This window comes from Lampris incognitus, chromosome 11 (assembly GCF_029633865.1).
Source record: "Lampris incognitus isolate fLamInc1 chromosome 11, fLamInc1.hap2, whole genome shotgun sequence".
NCBI classification, from domain to species: Eukaryota; Metazoa; Chordata; class Actinopteri; order Lampriformes; family Lampridae; genus Lampris; species Lampris incognitus.
The window spans coordinates 13253942-13273733 of record NC_079221.1 but is presented as its reverse complement, the minus strand read 5'-3'; the positions used below and the strand labels follow the sequence as shown (position 1 = coordinate 13273733).

Here is a 19792-nt window from a genome sequence, read left to right as displayed (position 1 = left end):
CTTCTCCCCTACATTATGATGCTTATACGAGCCAAAGCCTGTGGGAAAAAACTGCGACTGAGCAATTAACAATAATATCAGCTACGAAAGAGTGAATGATGGCTGCTGAAAAGGATTGAAGCCACGAGGACTTTATGGAAAAAACAGATTTATGTTCCCAAACATTAGCTGTGTCTCACATCGTGTGTACAAAACATAACTCTCCCTCGGTACGACGCCGGACGAGTTCAACGGTCACACATCTGTTAGGTCGCCACATCCTATCTCCTCTCCTTTATCAATTCTGTCTCTTACTAGTCTTGAGCTCCGGGTGATTTGTGTTGGCAACGAAGGTGATTCTGCCAAATTATTATTCTAGGTGTTGTGGATTCTCCACAGCCATTGTTTTGCCTTTCCTGACGCTATGTTGACTGACAAGTCCTTCAGCACCCCACCTAATTCCATGCTCTTTCAAGCTGAAAGCACGGCAGAGTCACCCACACAGTGACAAGCTGACAAATAGAGAGAGAGAGAGAGAGAGAGAGAGAGAGAGAGAGAGAGAGAGAGAGAGAGAGAGAGAGAGAGAAAGGAGTCCACCGTTCTTTGATTGTTGTTGGAGGCCACACCTTATGGTGGCCTTGGAATCTCCTCCCTTAAGGTCAAAAGTGGAGGAGGAGGGTGTGATCTCACACGGGGGAGAAAAACAGACGGGTGCCAACGCCTGAGCTGTCTCTGTCCTCTCCTCTCTCTCCTCACACTTTTCACCTGTCTTACAACTCCTGGACACTCCAGCACAGGTATGTACCGCAGCCTGACAAGCGGCCTCTTCTCCAAACCCCCCATAGTCATATTTGCAGATATTTTGCTTCACATCTCGGTGGACGATTCGGTGTCAGAGACCTTTGTGTGACTGAGTTGCTCGGCATGAGTGTGTCTGCACACACAGAATGTAAGAGCAATATCGACGTGATAACTTACTGTGTGTAATTGATAACTAACGCGTGGTTATGTTAGTTAGGAATGTTCTTTTATTTGAATGTACTGTAAAGGAACATAATGCATGCCCCGTTAATATACTTAATCACCCAAGACAGGAGACACAGGACACTCTTATCTATTACCTCTATCTTATGTCATCTATTTCAGCGTTACTTTTGTGGAGCCGATGGACTCACGGTACAAAACGCAAACACTTAAGATAGTTTTGGACGTTGTTTTCAATCAACCCTCTGTCCAAATCTCAGACTTTGATGCGATCTGATGCAAAAAAAATTTCTTTTTTTTAACCTCGTCTGCGTATTCTTGAGGACTTGTGAATTTTTCCGAATCACATAAATTCATTATTACGTGGACGGAAACTGTGCTGTGAGGTAGACAGTATAAACCGTGGAAAAATGAGGGGGAAGCAACACCGTTTGCAGTAAAGACAAACTAAAAAAGTTAAAACCTGTGTGAAATTAAGAGTTAAGTGCAAGGAGGACCCACGCCAATGTGGACGGGTTTATGGCTTGTTGGTAATGTTTATTGCCGAGGGCATGAATGGCGAATGATCTTGATTTTAATAGCCTACTCGTTTTAATAAAAGCGATTATGACTACTCCCTCTGGATTTACTGCAGCGTTATGAGACAGTGAAATGTGATTATTATGATGGGGCAGCTCTGTTGCTAGACTCAAAACTGGACTCCCCCGCTTAGTAGTTTTTAGCTTGTATGACATCTTTCTCTTCAAAAGAAAGGGCCCTCCGCTCCTCCTCAGCAGCTTAGGGTTTATTGAGGAGGCCAGGAAACGGAGAAGGAGAGACGGAGGCGCCACCAGTCAGTCACCCATCGCGTACCTGAAAATCCGACGTCATCCAACAGTCATAAGCGCTCATATACGTGGGCAAGGCGTCATTTTAAAGATGGAGTACTTTGGACTTTTCTTATCTGACTTCTGTCATCCGGCTGTTTCTGAGCGTAACGTCTCGGCCATTGCGACAGGCGACACGGGCACTGCCCTTGGCAAAAAAATGCTGACGTTGCAGAAACGTGGCGCTTAAGCCGTCCATCACCTGCGTGACTGACGCCTGGCGGACCGCTGATAGGCGTCATGAAGTTGCTGATACGAGGAAGTGTCCGGCATGCTACGCGTGCACGGAGGCAGAGGAGGGGGGAGGGGGGCCGGTCCTCGTCATAAATGGTAGATGGTATGCTGTCAAAGGGGTGTTTGGGGAAGGTGTGCTGCGCAGGGCGGGTGTGTCTTCTCACATGTGGGCAGATCAAGACAAACAAGTTTAGGATTTAGTCACTGACATGTCGTCGTTGGAGCGCTGACAGAATGGACAAGGCGTGTTGCTGAGGAGTCTGCAGGCTGTGCGTGTTTGTGTGTAATGACGCCAAATAATTTGAGTTGTTTGCGCAGAACGGGACAATAGATAACACGCAAATCCACCTCATATGATGATATGATGAATGTGCATGCCACACATCCCCCCCCCAACACCCCCCCCACACACACACACACTGAAACTGGCCTTTCAAATCTCTTCAATTACTAAAGAATAAGAAATGTTAAATAGTTCTAAATCATTTATATAAGTGTCTTTGACAATCCATCCGACAGTTAATCTTTTCTTAATCTTTTCTTATGTTGCATTTTTTTAATTTTAACTGTTTTTTTTCTTCTTTTATTTTCAATTTTATCTTTCCCTCTTCTCTGTTTGATTGTGATGTAATTACAAATCTCACATAAGTTAATAATCTTGCAATACATAAACTGGAATTTTCTTTATGTTTACTGTTCTCTGGGTTTCATAATCCTGAAACTGCTAGTCAACAACGACAAAAAAAAACAAAACACCGTCGTCTATTTGCTGCAGCCAACACCGCCCCCTAGTGGTTAATATGGGCTCGGCGGGTGGTTGACGTGGGATTGATGGGTGGCCGTATGCCATAATAAGTTTTCTGTTTTTCTGCTCTTTTTTTCTCCACTTCAGGTGAAAACGAAAAAATGTCTTTCCCTGCCGCAAGAAGGTCTTACGCTTGTGAGTATTTAAAGTTATTCAGTGTCACGTCAGCGTGGCCTTGCCTGTAGCGTATTGTCTTCCAAATACCGAGAGTCCGCTCCATGTTTACACTGGCATTCTTTCAGCCATTCAGCTGGTTTCTTTCTCCAGTCCAGTGTTCACTGTAAGTGCAAAGTCCACCTGCTGGACACACGCGGCATAGAGACTTTTTCCACGCGTGCATTTGTCACTGTCAGGACTGTGCTATTTATTCCTCGTGCTGGGAAACTCAAGGTCGTTGTTCGAGTCCCACTGTCTTTTGTCTGACTGCAACCGTGACTGTCTTTGACCTGCAGCCAAGAGCAGCAGTCCCAGCCAGGCAATTGAGGACAGAAGGAAAAAAAGTTCCGTGCTAAAAGACAACAGCTGGATCAAGAGAGACTCTGATGAGGACGAGCCCGTTGAGTAAGTCACAGAAATCAACACGGGGGCGATTACACGCGCGCGCGCGGGGCACGCGCGCACGCAGTTAGAATTGTTGGGGCACGTCTTGTATTTTGCAATTCGTATCTCAAATCATAGCTTTTATCACACTCAATCAACCCATCGATTAAGACTTTATTGTACAGCACATTGTACTGTACAGTAGGGGGCACTGATCAGAAGGTTCCTTCCTTTTGTTATGTTTTGAAAACAAAATTCTGTCTTTTTTTGTTGTTGTTTTTTGTGTTTTTGTTTGTTTGTTTTTACAACCTGGATATTGTTTTTGTGGTTTTTGCCATCTGGTGTTTCGGTCGTGATATTCTGTTCACCAGCTTCATTTGGTGGATTTTGGACACGGGACCACCGCTGGACTCAGCTTATTGTGGGACTACTGAACAGGAGTCATAAACCTGTTCTTTAAACAACAACCCCCCCCCCCCACCAGTGTCTCTGACTGTGTCCATGATTGTCCATTTTCTATGACTTCTCTATTGTGCTGGCCGAGTAGTTTATGGATGATTATTACTGCCTACCCAATTTACTTACCTGATGAGGTTACAAAACTGGTACTTTGATCAAAATGTCTCATCCTATTTGCTGTAGTAGATCATCTTTATTATTATTATTATTATTATCATTATTAGTATTGATATTATTATTGATATTCTGCATTCTCTGATGGTGGCATGGTGGCACAGTGGTTAGTGCAGTCGCCTCACAGCAAGAAGGTCCTGGGTTCGAGCCCCAGGGCAGTCCAACCTTGGGGGTCGTCCCAGGTTGTCCTCTGTGTGGAGTTTGCATGTTCTCCCCGTGTCTGTGTGGGTTTCCTCCGGGTGCTCCGGTTTCCTCCCAGTCCAAAGACATGTAGGTAAGGTGAATCGGCCGTACTAAATTGCCCCTAGGTGTGAAAGTGTGTGTGTGTGTGTGTGTGTGTGTGTGTGTGTGTGTGTGTGTGTGTGTGTGTGTGTGTGCGTGCGTGCGTGTGCGTGTGTGTGGGCCCTGTAATGGACTGGTAGCCTGTCCAGGGTGTCTCCCTGCCTGCTGCCCAATGACTGCTGGGATAGGCTCCAGCATCCCCGCGACCCTGAGAGCAGGATAAGCAGTTTGGATAATGGATGGATGGAATGGATGTACAGCACATTTCACACATAGAAATTCAATGCAATATGTTTTACATGAAAAAAAAAACCCAACACAGTATACAGCAGTTGCACATAATATATGTATTTAACAAATAATTGACATTATAGAATGAAGTGTCCGTTCACATATGTCATGGAAACTACGGCGCTAAATCCTTTTCATTGTCTTTTCCTCTCCTCAGCCGAGATCCAAACTTTGGAAAAAGTGTTTTGAGTGGCTACAGGCCCAATGAAAATCTCAAGAGGTAAATTTTTTTTAATTTCAACTTAAAAAAACATACTTTAAATAATTACCTCACTTTAGAATTAGATTGTAAATTGTTATTTGCAGTTCTGGTTGGGTGTAAAACAGGGATTTTTCGAGTCATTATGCCTTTGATTCAAGTTAAAGACTTTGGTCAGCTGAATCCTTCTCTTTTAAAATTGTTTGTCGGCTCATAGTACCGAGCCTGAGACGACTAAGAGCCGCAAAACTACCAGCAGCTTCACCTCGGTGCAGGCACTCACCAAGAGGTACCAGCATGCACACAACAGCAAGCTAAGCTAGCAGCTTTACTCACATGTCCTGTTGTGAGGTATGTGTGACCATGTTGTGTTTCCTGGTTGCAGATTCAGTACCAGTCAGGACGAACTGAATAAAAGCAGGTTAGTTTGCTTTCTGCTCAGCACACATGAAGCCCTTTTCTCTGTTCGGTTCATTTGAACCAGATGGGCCAATTATGATTTACCTCAGTCTGATTATTAAGCATTTCTACCGACAGCACCCTCCCGTCCAGCCAGAGGACCACCTCCTACACCAGAAGGTAAAGTCTGAAAACGACCATGTCCACAGTAAGGCGCCTAACTGGTTTTCATATGTCCAACTAATCTTCGTTTCTTCTCTATGGTGAAGTACGTCATCACAATCATCATCATCATCACTGAAATCAGATCGTCCCAAGATGTATCTAAAACTCTACTACTACTACTACTACTACTACTACTACTTTTGGCTGCTCCTGTTAGGGGGCGCCACAGAGGATCATCCGTTTCCATCTCTTCCTGTCTTCTGCATCTTCCTCTGCCACACCAGCCACCTGTATGTCCTCCCTAACCACATTCATAAACCTCCTCTTTGGCCTTCCTCTTTTCCTCTTCCCTGGCAGCTCCATATTCAGCATCCTTCTTCCAATATACTTAGCATCTCTTCTCCACACATGACCAAGCCATTTCAATCTTGCCTCTCTTGCTTTGTCTCCCAACTGTCCAACTTGAGCAGTCCCTCTAATATACTTGTTTCTAATCCTGTCCTTCTTCGTCACTCCCAATGAAAATGAAAATCTTAGTATCTTCAGCTCTGCCACCTCCAGCCCCACCTCCTGTCTTTTCATCAGTGCCACTGTCTCCAAACCATATACTAACATAGCTGGTCTCACAACCATCTTGTAAACCTTCCCTTTAATGCTTGCTGGTACTCTTCAGTCGCAAATCACTCCTGACACTCTTCTCCTCCACCCACTCCACCCTGCCTGCACTCTCTTCTTCACTTCTCTTCTGCACCCCCCATTACTTTGGACAGTTGACCCCAAGTATTTAAACTCATACCCCTTCGTCACCTCCACTCCTTGCCTCCCCACCATTCCACTGTCCTCCCTCTCATTCACGCATATTTATTCCGTCTTATTCCTACTGACTTTCATTCCTCTTCTCTCCAGTGCACACTTCCACCTCTCCAAGCTTTCCTCAACCTGCTCCCTGCTCTCATGACAGATCACAATGTCATCCGCGAACATCATAGTCTATGGAAACTCCTGCCTGATCTCATCTGTCAACCTGTCCATCACTATTGCAAACAAGAAAGGGCTCAGAGCCGATCCTTGATGTAATCCCACCTCCACCTTGAAACCATCTGTCATTCCAACCGCACACCTCACCACTGTCACACTTCCCTCAGCTATGGCTGATCCACTTTATACCTCTGTAGTTGCTACAGCTCTGCACATCACCCTTGTTCTTGAAAATCGGTACCAGTATACTTCTTCTCCACTCCTCAGGCATCCTCTCACTTTCCAAGATTGTGTTAAACAATCTAGTTAAAAACTCCACTGCCATCTCTCCTAAACATCTCCATGCCTCCATATGTAGGTATGTCATCAGGACCAACTGCCTTTCCATTCTTCATTCTCGTCATAGCTGCCCTCACTTCCTCCTTGCTAATCCATTGCACTTCCTGATTCACTATCCCCACATCACCCAACCTTTTCTCTCCCCCATTTTCTTCATTCATCAGCCCCTCAAAGTACCCCTTCCACCTTCTCAGCACACTATCCTCATTTGTCAGCACATTTCCATCTCTATCCTTGATCGCACTTACCTGCTGCACATCCTTCCCAGCTTGGTCCCTCTGTCTAGCCAATTGGTACAAGTCCCTTTATTCTCCCTTAGTGTCCAACCTTTCATACAACTCACCATACATCTTTTCCTTTGCCAACCTCTTCCTCTGTATACTTTGCTGTACTTCCTCACTCCACCACCAAGTCTCCTTGTCTTCCTTCCTCTGTCCTGATGACACACCAAGTACCTTCCTAGCTGTCTCCCTCACTATTTCTGCAGTGCTTGCCCAGCCATACGGCAACTCTTCACTACCACCCAGAGTCTGTTTTAACTCCTCCCTGAACTCCACACAACAGTCTTCCTTCTTCTTCCTTCTTCAACTTCCACCATTTGATCCTTGGGTCTGCCTTCAATCACTTCCTCTTCTTGGTTTCCAAAGTCATCCTACAGGCCATGATTCGATGCTGCCTAGCTGCGTTCTCCCCTGTCACCACCTTGCAGTCTCCAATCCCTTTCAGATCGTACCTTCTACATAAGATGTAGTCCACCTACGTGCACTTTCCTCCATTCTTTTATGTCACCCTGTGTTCCTCCCTCTTCTTGAAATATGTATGTATCTAAAATGCTAATGCAGTCCAATCTTCAGTTATACAAAAACCAGTAACAACACAGGGATCACTGGTTTGAATCCCTGTGTTGCCTCCGGCTTGGTCAGGCGTCCCTTTGGACACAGTTGGCTGTGTCCGCAGGTGGGAAGCCAGATGTGGGTGTGTGTCCTGGTCGCTGCACTAGCGCTTCCTCTCGTCGGTTAGGGCACCTGTTCAGGGGGGGGACTGGAGGGAATAGCGTGATCCTCCCACGCGCTATGTCCCCTTGGTGAAACTCCTCACTGTCAGGTGAAAAGAAGCGGTCGGCGACTCCGCATGTATTGGGGGAGGCATGTGGTAGTCTGCAGCCCTCCCCGGATCAACAGAGGGGGTGGAGCAGTGACCGGGGCGACTTGGAAGAGTGTGGTAATTGGCCAAGTACAATTGGTGAGAAAAGGGGGAGAAAAGCCAAACCCCCCCTCCCCCCAACAAAAACCAGTAAACAAAATGTGCATATGGATAGTTGTGTTTACATGTCTGTACTAATGTCACCTCAGGTCCACCACCCCCAAGACTGCTGTTAAAGAGGAACCCAAGAGCAGGTAGAATGAGGACACCAACAACAATTCATACTAAATATATTTACACTGAAGCAGTGTTGTCAAATACATTGTATTATCTCTGTATTTCATTATATCGATAATGTTATGGATTGATAATTAATAGCAATGATTTATTGTATTCTCGATCAATTTCATCGTTGTACCTCTCCTCCATCAGCGTCACCACCACCACCACCACTGAGACCAACACCACCACCCAGAGCGTCAGCAGGTAGCCGATGCGACGGTACTGACATCATGTTTGACCATCCGGTCACAAACAGCGTCTGATCTGTTCTGTCCGTTTCTTTGTGTTTGCAGATCCCCGGTGATTAAAACCCCCACCAAGACTGACACCTTCACCGAGAGGGTCTTCTCTGATGTCAAGTGCTCCAGCAAGGGGTAAATAAAAACACAGCGCTCAGGTCAAAAGACGAGATAAGAACAACCACATCCACATGACGCCAAAACTCAAGACCAGAGGGTCTTTTAGCCTTTGGAGATTTGTGGTACAGATCAGGTGATGTGTTAAGTGTTGTTTAGACAGAAGATTATTGTGGTCTCACATTCCTCTTCTTTACCACCTCCATGATTTGAAGTGAGCTCTCTGAGTTTGGGAGAGGAGGTTTTCCACTTGTGAGGGCCCTCAATAGTGGGTTTCCATCCGCACAGCTTTTGCAAAATTTTATGTTTTGAATGGGAAAAGGCTGAATGGAAACAGCAAATGTCGGGGGAAAAAAATCCCAAATATCACAAAATAATTTAAACACTTACTTGAGGTGGTTTTTTCTTTTGTCCAAAAAGAGTTCATGCGCTAAATGGTCAATGGAAACACATTCGCTTTGTTAAAACATGAAATGTGTATAGGATGAGTCCCATGATCATGTGTCTCTTCATCTCACCTGGTCCATCTTTGTCATGGGAGTTGAAGAATGGACAAGTCACATATTATTTTTCATGATTTTAGAAAAGTTTTCTTCAAATTGGTTGAAAATTGCATGGAAACATACCTATTGACTACATTCATTCACTTCCCCATTAAACCCGAACCCTGATCATCTGAACTTCATGTGTAACCTTAACCCTTACCCTAACCTAATCCTAATCCTAACCTTAACCCTAAACCCAAGTCCCTACAATAATATAGAGGAGGTTTTCCACTTGTGAGGGCCCTCAATAGTGGGTTTCCATCCGCACAACTTTTGCAAAAATTTATGTTTTGAATGGGAAAAGGCTGAATGGAAACAGCAAATGTCGGGGGAAAAAAATCCCAAATATCACAAAATAATTTTAACACTTACTTGAGGTGGTTTTTTCTTTTGTCTGTCAGTCGGTCGGCCTGTCTGTTTGTTTGTTGGCCTGTCAGTCTGTTGGCCCTTCTGTCTGTCTGTCTGTCTGTCTGTCTGTCTGTCTGTCTGTCTGTCTGTCTGTCTGTCTGTCTGTCTGTCTGTCTGTCTGTCTGTCTGTTTGTCTCTCTCTCTCTCTCTCTCTGTCTGTCGGTCTTCTGTCTGTCTGTTGGCTTGTCTGTCTGTCAGTCAGTCTGGTAGCCTGTCAGTCTGTCCGTTGGTCTGTCTGTCTGTTGGCCTGTCTGTTGGCCTGTCTGTCTGTTGGTCTGTCTGGCTGTCTGTTGGCCTGTCTCTCTACCTGTCTGTTGGCCTCTCTGTCTGTCTGTCTGTCCGTCCGAGGGTGGCACGGTGGCCCAGTGGCTAGCACTGCTGCCTCACAGCAAGAAGGCCCTGGGTTCGAACGCCACGCCGTCCCAGGTCCTTTCTATGTGGAGTTTGCATGTTCTCCCCACGTTTGCGTGGGTCTTCTGTGGGTGCTCTAGTTTTCTCCTACCATCAAAAAGACATGCATGTTAGGGTTAATACGGTTAATACTCCTGTCTGTGCCCCTGAGCAAGGCAATGGAAAGAAGAACTGGAGTTGGTCCCCGGGTGCTGCAGCTGCCCACTGCTCCTAGCTACACAGCTAAATGCAGAGAATTAATTTCACTTGTATGTATGTACAAAATGACTACTTAAGTGTATTCTATTCTATTCTTCTGTCTGTTGATCGGAGTTACGGCTGTATGTGTTCCCTGTGCTGTTTGTCACGTTTCCTCTCCTGTCTTCTCCAGCTGTACCCAGGTGTGCTATATCTGACTGCCTAATGAGGTGCTTAAGAGCTCCTCTGCCTATCAGAGAGGTTTCTGGTGTTGGGACTACTGGTTTTGCTGCCTCTCAGCCTGGGATTTTGTGTTGCTGTTATGTTGTCACTTTGTGTCTTTGTCTTTGTGTTAATTAATCCCATGGATTTGGTTGTATTAAAGGTGTTTTTCCTGTGGTTGATTTGGGTCAGTGGCGTTGTGTTGCTCACCCCATAGGACCGCCTAAGGGTGGGGTGTAACTGTCTGTCTGTCTGTCTGTCTGTCTGTCTGTCTGTCTGTCTGTCTGTCTGTCTGTCTGTCTGTCTGTCTGTCTGTCTGTCTGTCTGTCTGTCTGTCAATGCTGAGATCAAACAGAACCATTATTAATGTTATTAGTGTTTATCCTGCTATGTTTACATCACAGATGTCAGCAAACTCACTAGTTTAAGTACAAAACTTTGCTCTGCGGTAAAACCCGGTTGGTATATATGTTATTACTGTAAATAAATGATAGGTCATCTTTTTCCGAATCTTTTTGATAAAACTCTAACTTGAATAGTTGGTCTGAAATGACGCAGGGTATCAGAATCCAGGTCCGGTTTTTCCAGGACTGACTGGACTTCTGCAGGACGGGACATCATGAGTGGAGAGGAAACTTTTAAGTCATTCTTTTAAAAGTTTGTGTGTTGTATCTGGAGGACAGAATGAGGGTTTTTAGATAAGTCACCGCCAAAGGGGCGTCCAGGTGGTGTAGCGGTCTATTCTGTTGCCTACCAACATGGGGATCACCCGTTCGAATCCCCATGTTGCCTCCGGCTTAGTCGGGCATCCCTACAGATACGGCTGGGTGGGAAGCCAGATGTGGGTGTGTGTCCTGTTCGCTGCACTAGCGCCTCCTCTGGTTGGTCAGGGCACCTGTTCGGGGGGAGGGGGAACTGGGGGGAATAGCGGGATCCTCCCACGTGCTATGTCCCCCTGGTGAAACTCCTCACTGTCAGGTGAAAAGAAGCGGCTGGTGACTCCACACGTATCGCAGGAGGCATGTGGTAGTCTGCAACCCTCTCCAGATCGGCAGGGGTGGTTGAGAAGTGACTGGGATGGCTCGAAAAGTGGGGTGGTTGGCCGGGCACAACTGGGGAGAAAAAAAAAGGGGGGGGTCACTGTCAGTAGTGACAAAGGAAAGAGATCAAAATGACTTGTTAAACTGGCTGACCAATGATAACATCTGTTCCTACAGGACACCATACTCACCCTTGTCTCCTTCCAAGACAACTAAAGTGACTGAGACAACTGTTACAAGCAAACAGGAGTAAGATATAGCCTGAGTATAAACTCCATAATATTTGCTTGAATATTGTCATTAAATTAACTTATAATATACCAAGAAATGCTACAACTGATGGGGAAAATTCACTCCTCAGGGCTGAAGAGCAGCTTCATAACAAACTCACCCCCAAGTCTAAAGATGATTTCTCCATCACAGACAGGTGACTTTTACCCTGTATCAATCAAACTTCAAAAGTTTTTTTTTTTTAACGTAGACTTGATTTTAACTGATCGGTGATTGTTTGGCATTGAGTAACTTTGTTCTGTTACAGCAAGACCGCTGTCCCTGAGACGGAGACCGTCACGGTGAAGTCCTACACTGATGGGTGAGTTTTATCCACCAAAGAGAGCATAGAAACACATCACCGTATCCAGATTAATGAGCATGCAGAAAGACAATAGAAACACTTTGTCGGTGGTCTCGGGTCCGTCATCTGAAAGTGCCATGTGTGTTCTCATTCGCAGGGATGGTATTAAAACCACCACCACTACAAGAACCTCCTCCACGTGAGAAATACACCCCGACACTAAAATACAAACTAAACGTCAGCAGAGTCACCACCAACTATTAATACTAAGACTCTTTTCTGTTTCAGGGCTGAAAAGGAACTTTACGACCCCTTTCGGCCTAAATCGGGAAGGTCCAGCGTCTCCTCTCCTGTCAGGTGAAGTCGCTGAATCTGTTTGTTCTTGTGTATAAAAAAAAGCCCAAAAGTAGTCCAACTAAAACTCCACATTTCTACATTTAAAGCACTACGAGGGTCACCAGCAGAGAGGTTTTTACAAGCAGCAGTGGGTAAGTTTTAATTTGGCTCATTATTCGCATTACTCTCTTCTTATTACAAATCTGTGGTAGTCAACAAACCTGCCAGACGTTATCTATTGTAATCCTGAAGAAGTTTTCTGTCTCAGTGAGTGTTCAGGGATGGGCAACATGACCCAGAGGGGGCTGGCGTGGGTGCAGGTCTTTGTTCCAACCAAGCAGTTACACACTTGAGTCTATTAGTCAACCAATAGTCTTTGCTAAGGACCTTGATTTGTAGACTCAGGTGTGTAACTGCTTGATTGGAACAAAGACCTGCACCCACACCAGCCCCATCTGGATCATGTTGCCCATCCCTGGACTTGATTCATCCTTCTTTGATTTTCTTCCCTGGATTATTGAGCATGCGTAAAGACATACTGTAATCCTAAAGTACTATTTCCTGTCTATCCAGAGATGATAGTAAGACTACCACCCCGACAAGGACCTCCTCCACGTAAGATATAATCCTGTTCTGTGGCCTTCACACAAACATGATTTATCTCCAGTTTTAAAGTTAATACTATTTAGTCATACCGTTTTCTTCACAGAACTGAGGATGAGCTTTATGACAGCCTTCTGCCCAAATCCATCAGGTCTGACCTCTCCTCTCCTACCAGGTGAGGCCGCTCGGCGGATAGTCATGTATTTCAGTCAAACTTGCATCACACAAACAAACCAGCATCACAAATCGCCACACTGAAACTCGACGTTTCTGCAACTTGCAGCACAAGAAGCTTCACGGAGAGCCAGGATGTTACTGTGGACAGAGCTGGAAGGTGAGCGTCGACCGATAACACGGGATGCGGTTTCTTATGACTTGTCCTCAAATGTCCACTGGTCTTCTCTTAACACAGCGCTTACTTTTCTTTCTGACATGTTTTTAATCTTTGTCTTTATTTAGCAGGGACGGTCAGACCCTGTCATCTCCCACCTCCCCCCGTACCATCACCAGGTGAAGCCACACAAAAAGAGCTTTTCATACCGAAAGCGTCGACCCAAACCCACCAGAAAATATCTGGAACCACGTAAAGTCTGCAGGAACCAGAATGGGTTTAAATTTATTCACACTGCAAGTTTTATGTTTCCGTGTTAGCTGGAATTTGATCTGCCACATTGCTCAGGGACCTTAAAATGCAACGCAACATTTAAAAAGATAAATACTAACATGAAGGAGAGTTGAATATAAACAACAAAAGTAATATGAATGTAAGATTAAGAGTTCTATGAATATTTGAAAGCTGGACCTCTGTGTGAAAGAGTTTATAATAAGTTACTGATGATTTACCAACAATAAGAAAACTTTCAGCACAGGAGGAATAGGACACATTTCCAAATATTAGGAAATATGAAATAGTGTCTGTATTATTACACACATAATATAATATTTATATGATACAGTATTTAAATTAGTCTCTGCATTATACTGTATTTATATTACGGAATATTCACATGATTCAGTGTTTATATTAAACACTGTTTACAGTATACAGTATTCACATTCAGTATTTAAAGACTTATTATTAGACTTCACTATTTACATTTAACTGTGTTCATATTATACAGCATACATATTGAGAACATTCTACGAATAAGTAATATGTGATAATAATTTCAGTTACACATATATTGTCTAAATATGAAGTAGGGCGCAAACCATGAAAAAAGGAGCGCTGTTTGGTCGTAAATGTCAGAAGTTCAGTCCCTTATTTTAAATCCACCAACCATCCAGACACTCTGACTCCTTCCTCCAAATTTTACATATCTGATGTCTTCTTGTAAATGTCTCTCTGTCTTTCTGCACACAGCGACGACTACACCAGCACACGCCGGAGCTTCTCCAGACGACCAGACTCCAGGTAGAGAAGGAGACGCTGCAGAACCCCTACATGAAATAGAGAGAAATAAAATAACTGGTAGAAAAAAGGCTTTGAGATATGTACACATACGGTTAGAAAGCTAACACTAAACAGAATTCATCTGGTCTTTGCAGTTACGAGTACACCAGCGTCACCAGTCCAACTGTCTCTACCACCACACCCAACAAGGACAGCAGGTACAAGACGAAGTTATAGCTGTTTAAGTATAGTTGAAGTTAACGTCAGTAAAAAAATAATTATTATTATCATTGTGGCTGATAACAGTGTAGTATCATAGTAAATCAGAGTTTTATCGACTCAAGTAGCTGATTGACATTTTGACCCCCAAAGCAGGACCAGTGACCTCCTATCAAAATCCTCCATCAAGTCCTCTCAGGACTCAGCTCCTGAGAGGTACAAAAAATATACCTGAAATTAAACCTGAAACATGTATCAAGCCATATAGTAACAATGCCTCTTGGTTGTTAAAGCTACAATCCTGAAGATTGTTTTATCTCTTGACTCATGGCCCAGCCATGTCGTCACTTTGTCAGACAAAATTAGCTGGGAGATAGCAGATGGTTCATACGCCAAAATCACCAATATATTTTCCCCTTTGGGAAAACTAAATCCTCCCAAATAATAGACCTGTTTCACGTATGGTTAAGTCGCCTACTGATTTTGTTCTGAGTCAAATGCTGTCTTACGGCTGGACCTCTCTGTTGGCTAGCTAGTCATAATGTCGACAGTTAGCATCTTGTTAGCAATAGCTTCCCTGTGAATAAATTACTGCTTCAAAATTCATGTGTGCTATCAAATGATAGCATTTAACGCAATTTAACATTTAATTTTCTACCATATATATTTTTGTTAGACACAATTTAGCTTCTTTTTCCAACTAACCGCTACATACCCGACTCCTCCTCGTTTGGCTGCCTGGATAAGGACAGACTACATTATGCACTTCATTAAAGAATGACAATAAATTTTATTTGTATAGCACCTTTCATCGTCAGACAATCTCAAAGTGCTTGTCTGTGCGTTAATACAACAAAAACAGACAACAACAAAAATGCTACTGTTAAATTAAAGCTTGTCTGACTAGATTGTCTTAAGGCCTGTTTTAAAGGAGGCCGGGGGGGGGGCCTTTAGGAAGTCCAGGAGGGCGTTCCAGAGATGGGGGGCGGCAGAGCGAAATGCCCGGTCTCCCATTGAGCAGAGCTTCGTCCTCGGTGTGTGAATGTTCTTCCAGGAAAGTCCTACCAGACAATAAGCATTAAAATGGCCGTCTACAAAAGCTTTCATGATTTGAATGCAAGTAGATTAGTTGTCTTTTGTAAACCAGAGATGGAAAGTATCGAAAGGGACATTTGATTGCATGTAAATCTTCAGGATTGGAGCTTTAAGACAGACTGTGAGTGTATTGTGATATTGATTCACACCTGCTAATGCATTAATGCACAACTGGCTTCTGCAGGATGGTGCTGGAGAAAGATCTGTGCACCCACTGCCGAAAGCCCTTCAACTCTGAGGCCAAGATGGTCATGGAGGACATGAAGATCAACTGCCACGCCTCCTGCTTTAAGGTAAAAATATTCACCATGAGCCCATGTGAGGTCATTATGACGGTCTTTCTACCTGCAAGCTGACACCCGTCTGGTTTGGCAGTGTGAGGTATGCAACACCAACCTGGGTAGCCTGAAGGCCGGTGACAGCATGTGGATCTACAGACGCACTGTGCACTGTGAGAACTGCTTCGACATCACCAGAGGTAAACTATCTGACTTTAGTTTGTTGTCCAAAATTACCGCTATTAAACATCAGTTTTATTTATTGTGGTCTCACCGCCAAATGGCACAACGTTTCTTTTCAGAAAAATGGCGACGCTGAATGCCAGATCTTCTACGAAGACAGTCTGATTAAGGGAAGAGAAAGACTTATGTCTTTGTCTATCAGAATACTTTGGTAAAATGGGTTCTCTTACATGTATGTTGCTAACTGCTAATTCTCACATTAATCTCGGTGGTTGGAAGAACTTCTGTGATTTACATGTATGGTTTCAAGTTTGAATCTAGTGTTTTCTTAAACTATTAAAGCCTAAATCATGTCAAGTCCACTTTTCTACCCTTTAATAACTTTATCATGACAGCTTTTCATGTACTCTGATAAAACCTTTAGCTTAATGGGAGTGGTGCATGTTACAGTACAGATATTGCAATGAGAAGGGCCGGGGGCTCGCTGTATGTGCAATAAAGGAAGTCATGATGGATTATCTTCTCTATTAAATGAGCAGGAGACTTTTGCCTTGTCTCTTTCTTTACACCTCTCACTCATTACATCAAAGACAGATGACCCATGATGGAGTCCAATGGCTTGGTTTGTCCCTCACAGTAGAATAAAAAATTCTACCCATATGTAAATCTATAGGGAATTTACTACTACTACTACTTTCGGCTGCTCCCGTTAGGGGTCGGCACAGCGGATCATCTGTTTCGAATTCTTCCTGTCTTCTGCATCTTCCTCTGTCACACCAGCCACCTGTATGTCCTCCCTCATCACATCCATAAACCTCCTCTTTGGCCTTCCTCTTTTCCTCTTCCCTGGCAGCTTCATATTCAGCATCCTTCTCCCAATATACCCAGCACCTCTCCTCCACACATGTCCAAGCCATCTCAATCTTGCCTCTCTTGCTTTGTCTCCCAACTGTCCAACCTGAGTGGTCCCTCTAATATAATTGTTCCCAATCCTGTCCTTCTTCATCACTCCCAATGAAAATCTTTGCATCTTCAATTCTGACACCTCCAGCTCCACCTCCTGTCTTTTTGTCAGTGCCACTGTCTCCAAACCATATAACACAGCTGGTTTCACAACCATCTTGTAAACCTTCTCTTTAACTCTTGCTGGTACCCTTTTGTCGCAAATCACTCCTGACACTCTTCTCCACCCACTCCACCCTGTCTGCACTCTCTTCTTCACCTCTCTTATGCACTCTCCATTACTTTGGACAGCTGACCCCAAATATTTAAACTCATACGCCTTTGTCACCTCCACTCCTTGCATCCTCACCATTCCACGGTCCTCCCTCTCATTCACGCATAGGTATTCCATCTTACTCCTACTGACTCTCATTCTTCTTCTCTCCAGTGCATACCTCTACCTCTCCAGGCTTTCCTCAACCTGCTCCCTACTCTCACTACAGATCACAATGTTATCCATGAACATCATAGTCTATGGAAACTCCTGCCTGATCTCGTCCGTCAACCTCTCCATCACTATTGCAGGCCTCAGAGCCGATCCTTGATGTAATCCCACCTCCACCTTGAACCCATCTGTCACTCCAACCGCACACCTCACCACTGTCGCACTTCCCTCATTCATGTCCTGCACCAATCCTACATACTTCTCTGCAACTCCCGACTTCCTCATACAATACCACACCTCCTCTCTCGGCCCCCTGTCATATGCTTTCTCTAAATCCATAAAGACACAATGTAACTCCTTCTGGCCTTCTAATGCCTCCACAGGTATGTCATCAGGATCAGCTGTCTTTCCACTCTTCATCCTCTTCATAGCTACCCTCACTTCCTCCTTGCTAATCCACTGCACTTACTGATTCACTATCCCTACATCATCCAACCTTCTCTCTCTCTCATTTTCTTCATTCAAAGTTCTCCTTCCACCTTCTCAGCACACTCTCCTCACTTGTCAGCATATTTCTATCTCGATCCTTGATCACCCTAACCTGCTGCACATCCTTCCTAGCTTGGTCCCTCTGTTTAGCAAATCAGTACAAGTGCTTTTCTCCTTCCTTAGTGTCTAAACTTTAATACAACTCACCATAGGCCTTTTCCTTTTCCTTTGCCACCTCTCTCTTTGCTTTACACTGCATCTCCTTGTACTCCTTTCTACTTTCTCCATCTCTCTGACTATCTCACTTCTTCTTTGCCAACCTCTCCCTCTATATACTTTGCTGTACTTCCTCACTCCACCACCAAGTCTCCTTGTTTTCCTTCCTCTGTCCTGATGACACACCAAGTACCTTCCTAGCAGTCTCCCTCATTATTTCTGCAGTGGTTGCACAGCCATCCGGTCACTCTTCACTACCATCCAGTGCCTGTCTTAACTCCTGCCTGAACTCCACACAACAATCTTCCTTCGGCTCTGCCTTCACTCACTTCCTCTTCTTGGTCTCCAAAGTCATCCTACAGACCGCCATCCGATGCTACCTAGCTACGTTCTCCCCTGTCACCACCTTGCAGTCTCCAGTCCCTTGAATAGTTCTGTTTTATCCAGCAGAGGCTTCTCTATCATATATTCTCACACCAGATTTGTTTTATTCCTATAACGGTTATATAGGTGGCACGGTGGTGCAGTTGCCCCACCGCAAGAAGGTCCTGGGTTTGAGCCCCAGGGTTGTCCAACCTTGGGGGTCGTCCTCTGTGTGGAGCTTGCATGTTCTCCCCGTGTCTGCGTGGGTTTCCTCCGGGTGCTCCGGTTTCCTCCCACAGTCAGGGGAATCAGCCATACTAAATTGTCCCTAGGTGTGAAGGTGTGTGTGTCGACCCTGTGATGGCCTGGTGGCCTGTCCAGGGTGTCTCCCCGCCTGTCGCCCAATGACTGGTGGGATAGGCTCCAGCATCCCGTGATCCTGAGAGCGGTTTGGATAATGAATGGATGGAAGGTTATATAAGGAGTACATTTCACACAGTAGGAACATAAAAACTAGTTTACTGAATACATGTCGTAAGCTACCAAAAGTTTGATTTTTCAAAGGTACTGTAATGTGCATGGATAAGTAGACCTTGACTAACGGGTCGGACCCTTTAGTCGACTGGTTAACGTTGTCGCCCGCGATGCAGGAGATATGAGTTCACGTCCCGGCTGTGGCGGTTCCCGGGCTGTCCCCTTAATTCGCTACATTGGTGTCAGAAGTGGGATGGTGAGGTCATCGGAAGCGCGTGCGCCCAGAGGCGTGAGGGAGCTGATATGCTGAAGCGCGAGGGTAGTGTAACGTGTATGGATAAGTAGACACGTTGGTCCTTGACCAATGGGTCGGACCCTTTAGTCGACTGGTTAACGTTGTCGCTTGCGGCGTATGAGACACGGATTAGCGTCCCAGCTGTGGCGGTCCCGGGCTGCCCTCTTAATTCGCTACAGTACAATTAATTACAAACTTTTTGAATTATTGATTGAGTTCTGGCACGTTCGGGATTCTTGTCAAGTTTGATTCAATAAACAAAACAAAAAATCATTAATATAATTTTGGTTTTTGCTTTGCAAACTTCCAGGCATGAATATGAATTTCATTCATTCATTCATTCATTCATCAGCCGCTTCTCCGGGGTCGGGTCGCAGTGGCAGCAAGCTAAATAGGGCACTCCAGACGTCCCTCTCCCCAGCAGCGCCCTCCAGCTCCTCTTTGCGGATCCCAAGGCGTTCCCAGGCCAGATTGGACATGTAGTCCTTCCAGCGAGTTCTGGGTCTACCCCGGGGTCTCCTCCCAGTTGGCCGTGCCCGGTAAACCTCCAAAGCAAGGCGCCCAGGAGGCATCCTCATAAGTTGCCAGAACCACCTCAACTGGCTCCTT

At 44.9% G+C, this 19792-nt stretch overlaps 1 protein-coding gene across 1 annotated transcript; it reads left to right on the top strand.

Moving 5' to 3' along the window:
* The first annotated feature begins 630 nt into the window (after window positions 1-630).
* scel (sciellin) lies at window positions 631-16495 on the top strand. Its single transcript, XM_056289852.1, has 25 exons — window positions 631-776; window positions 2956-3003; window positions 3321-3429; window positions 4772-4834; window positions 5031-5102; window positions 5199-5234; window positions 5351-5392; window positions 8047-8091; window positions 8270-8323; window positions 8413-8493; window positions 11456-11527; window positions 11640-11705; window positions 11817-11870; window positions 12010-12051; window positions 12141-12209; window positions 12296-12340; window positions 12762-12803; window positions 12898-12966; window positions 13075-13125; window positions 13251-13301; window positions 14155-14205; window positions 14340-14402; window positions 15683-15791; window positions 15874-15976; window positions 16079-16495. Exons 2-25 carry the CDS (start codon window positions 2970-2972, stop codon window positions 16093-16095), a joined length of 1440 nt encoding a protein of 479 aa, XP_056145827.1. The 5' UTR covers window positions 631-776; window positions 2956-2969; the 3' UTR covers window positions 16096-16495.
* The last annotated feature ends 3297 nt before the right edge of the window (window positions 16496-19792 follow it).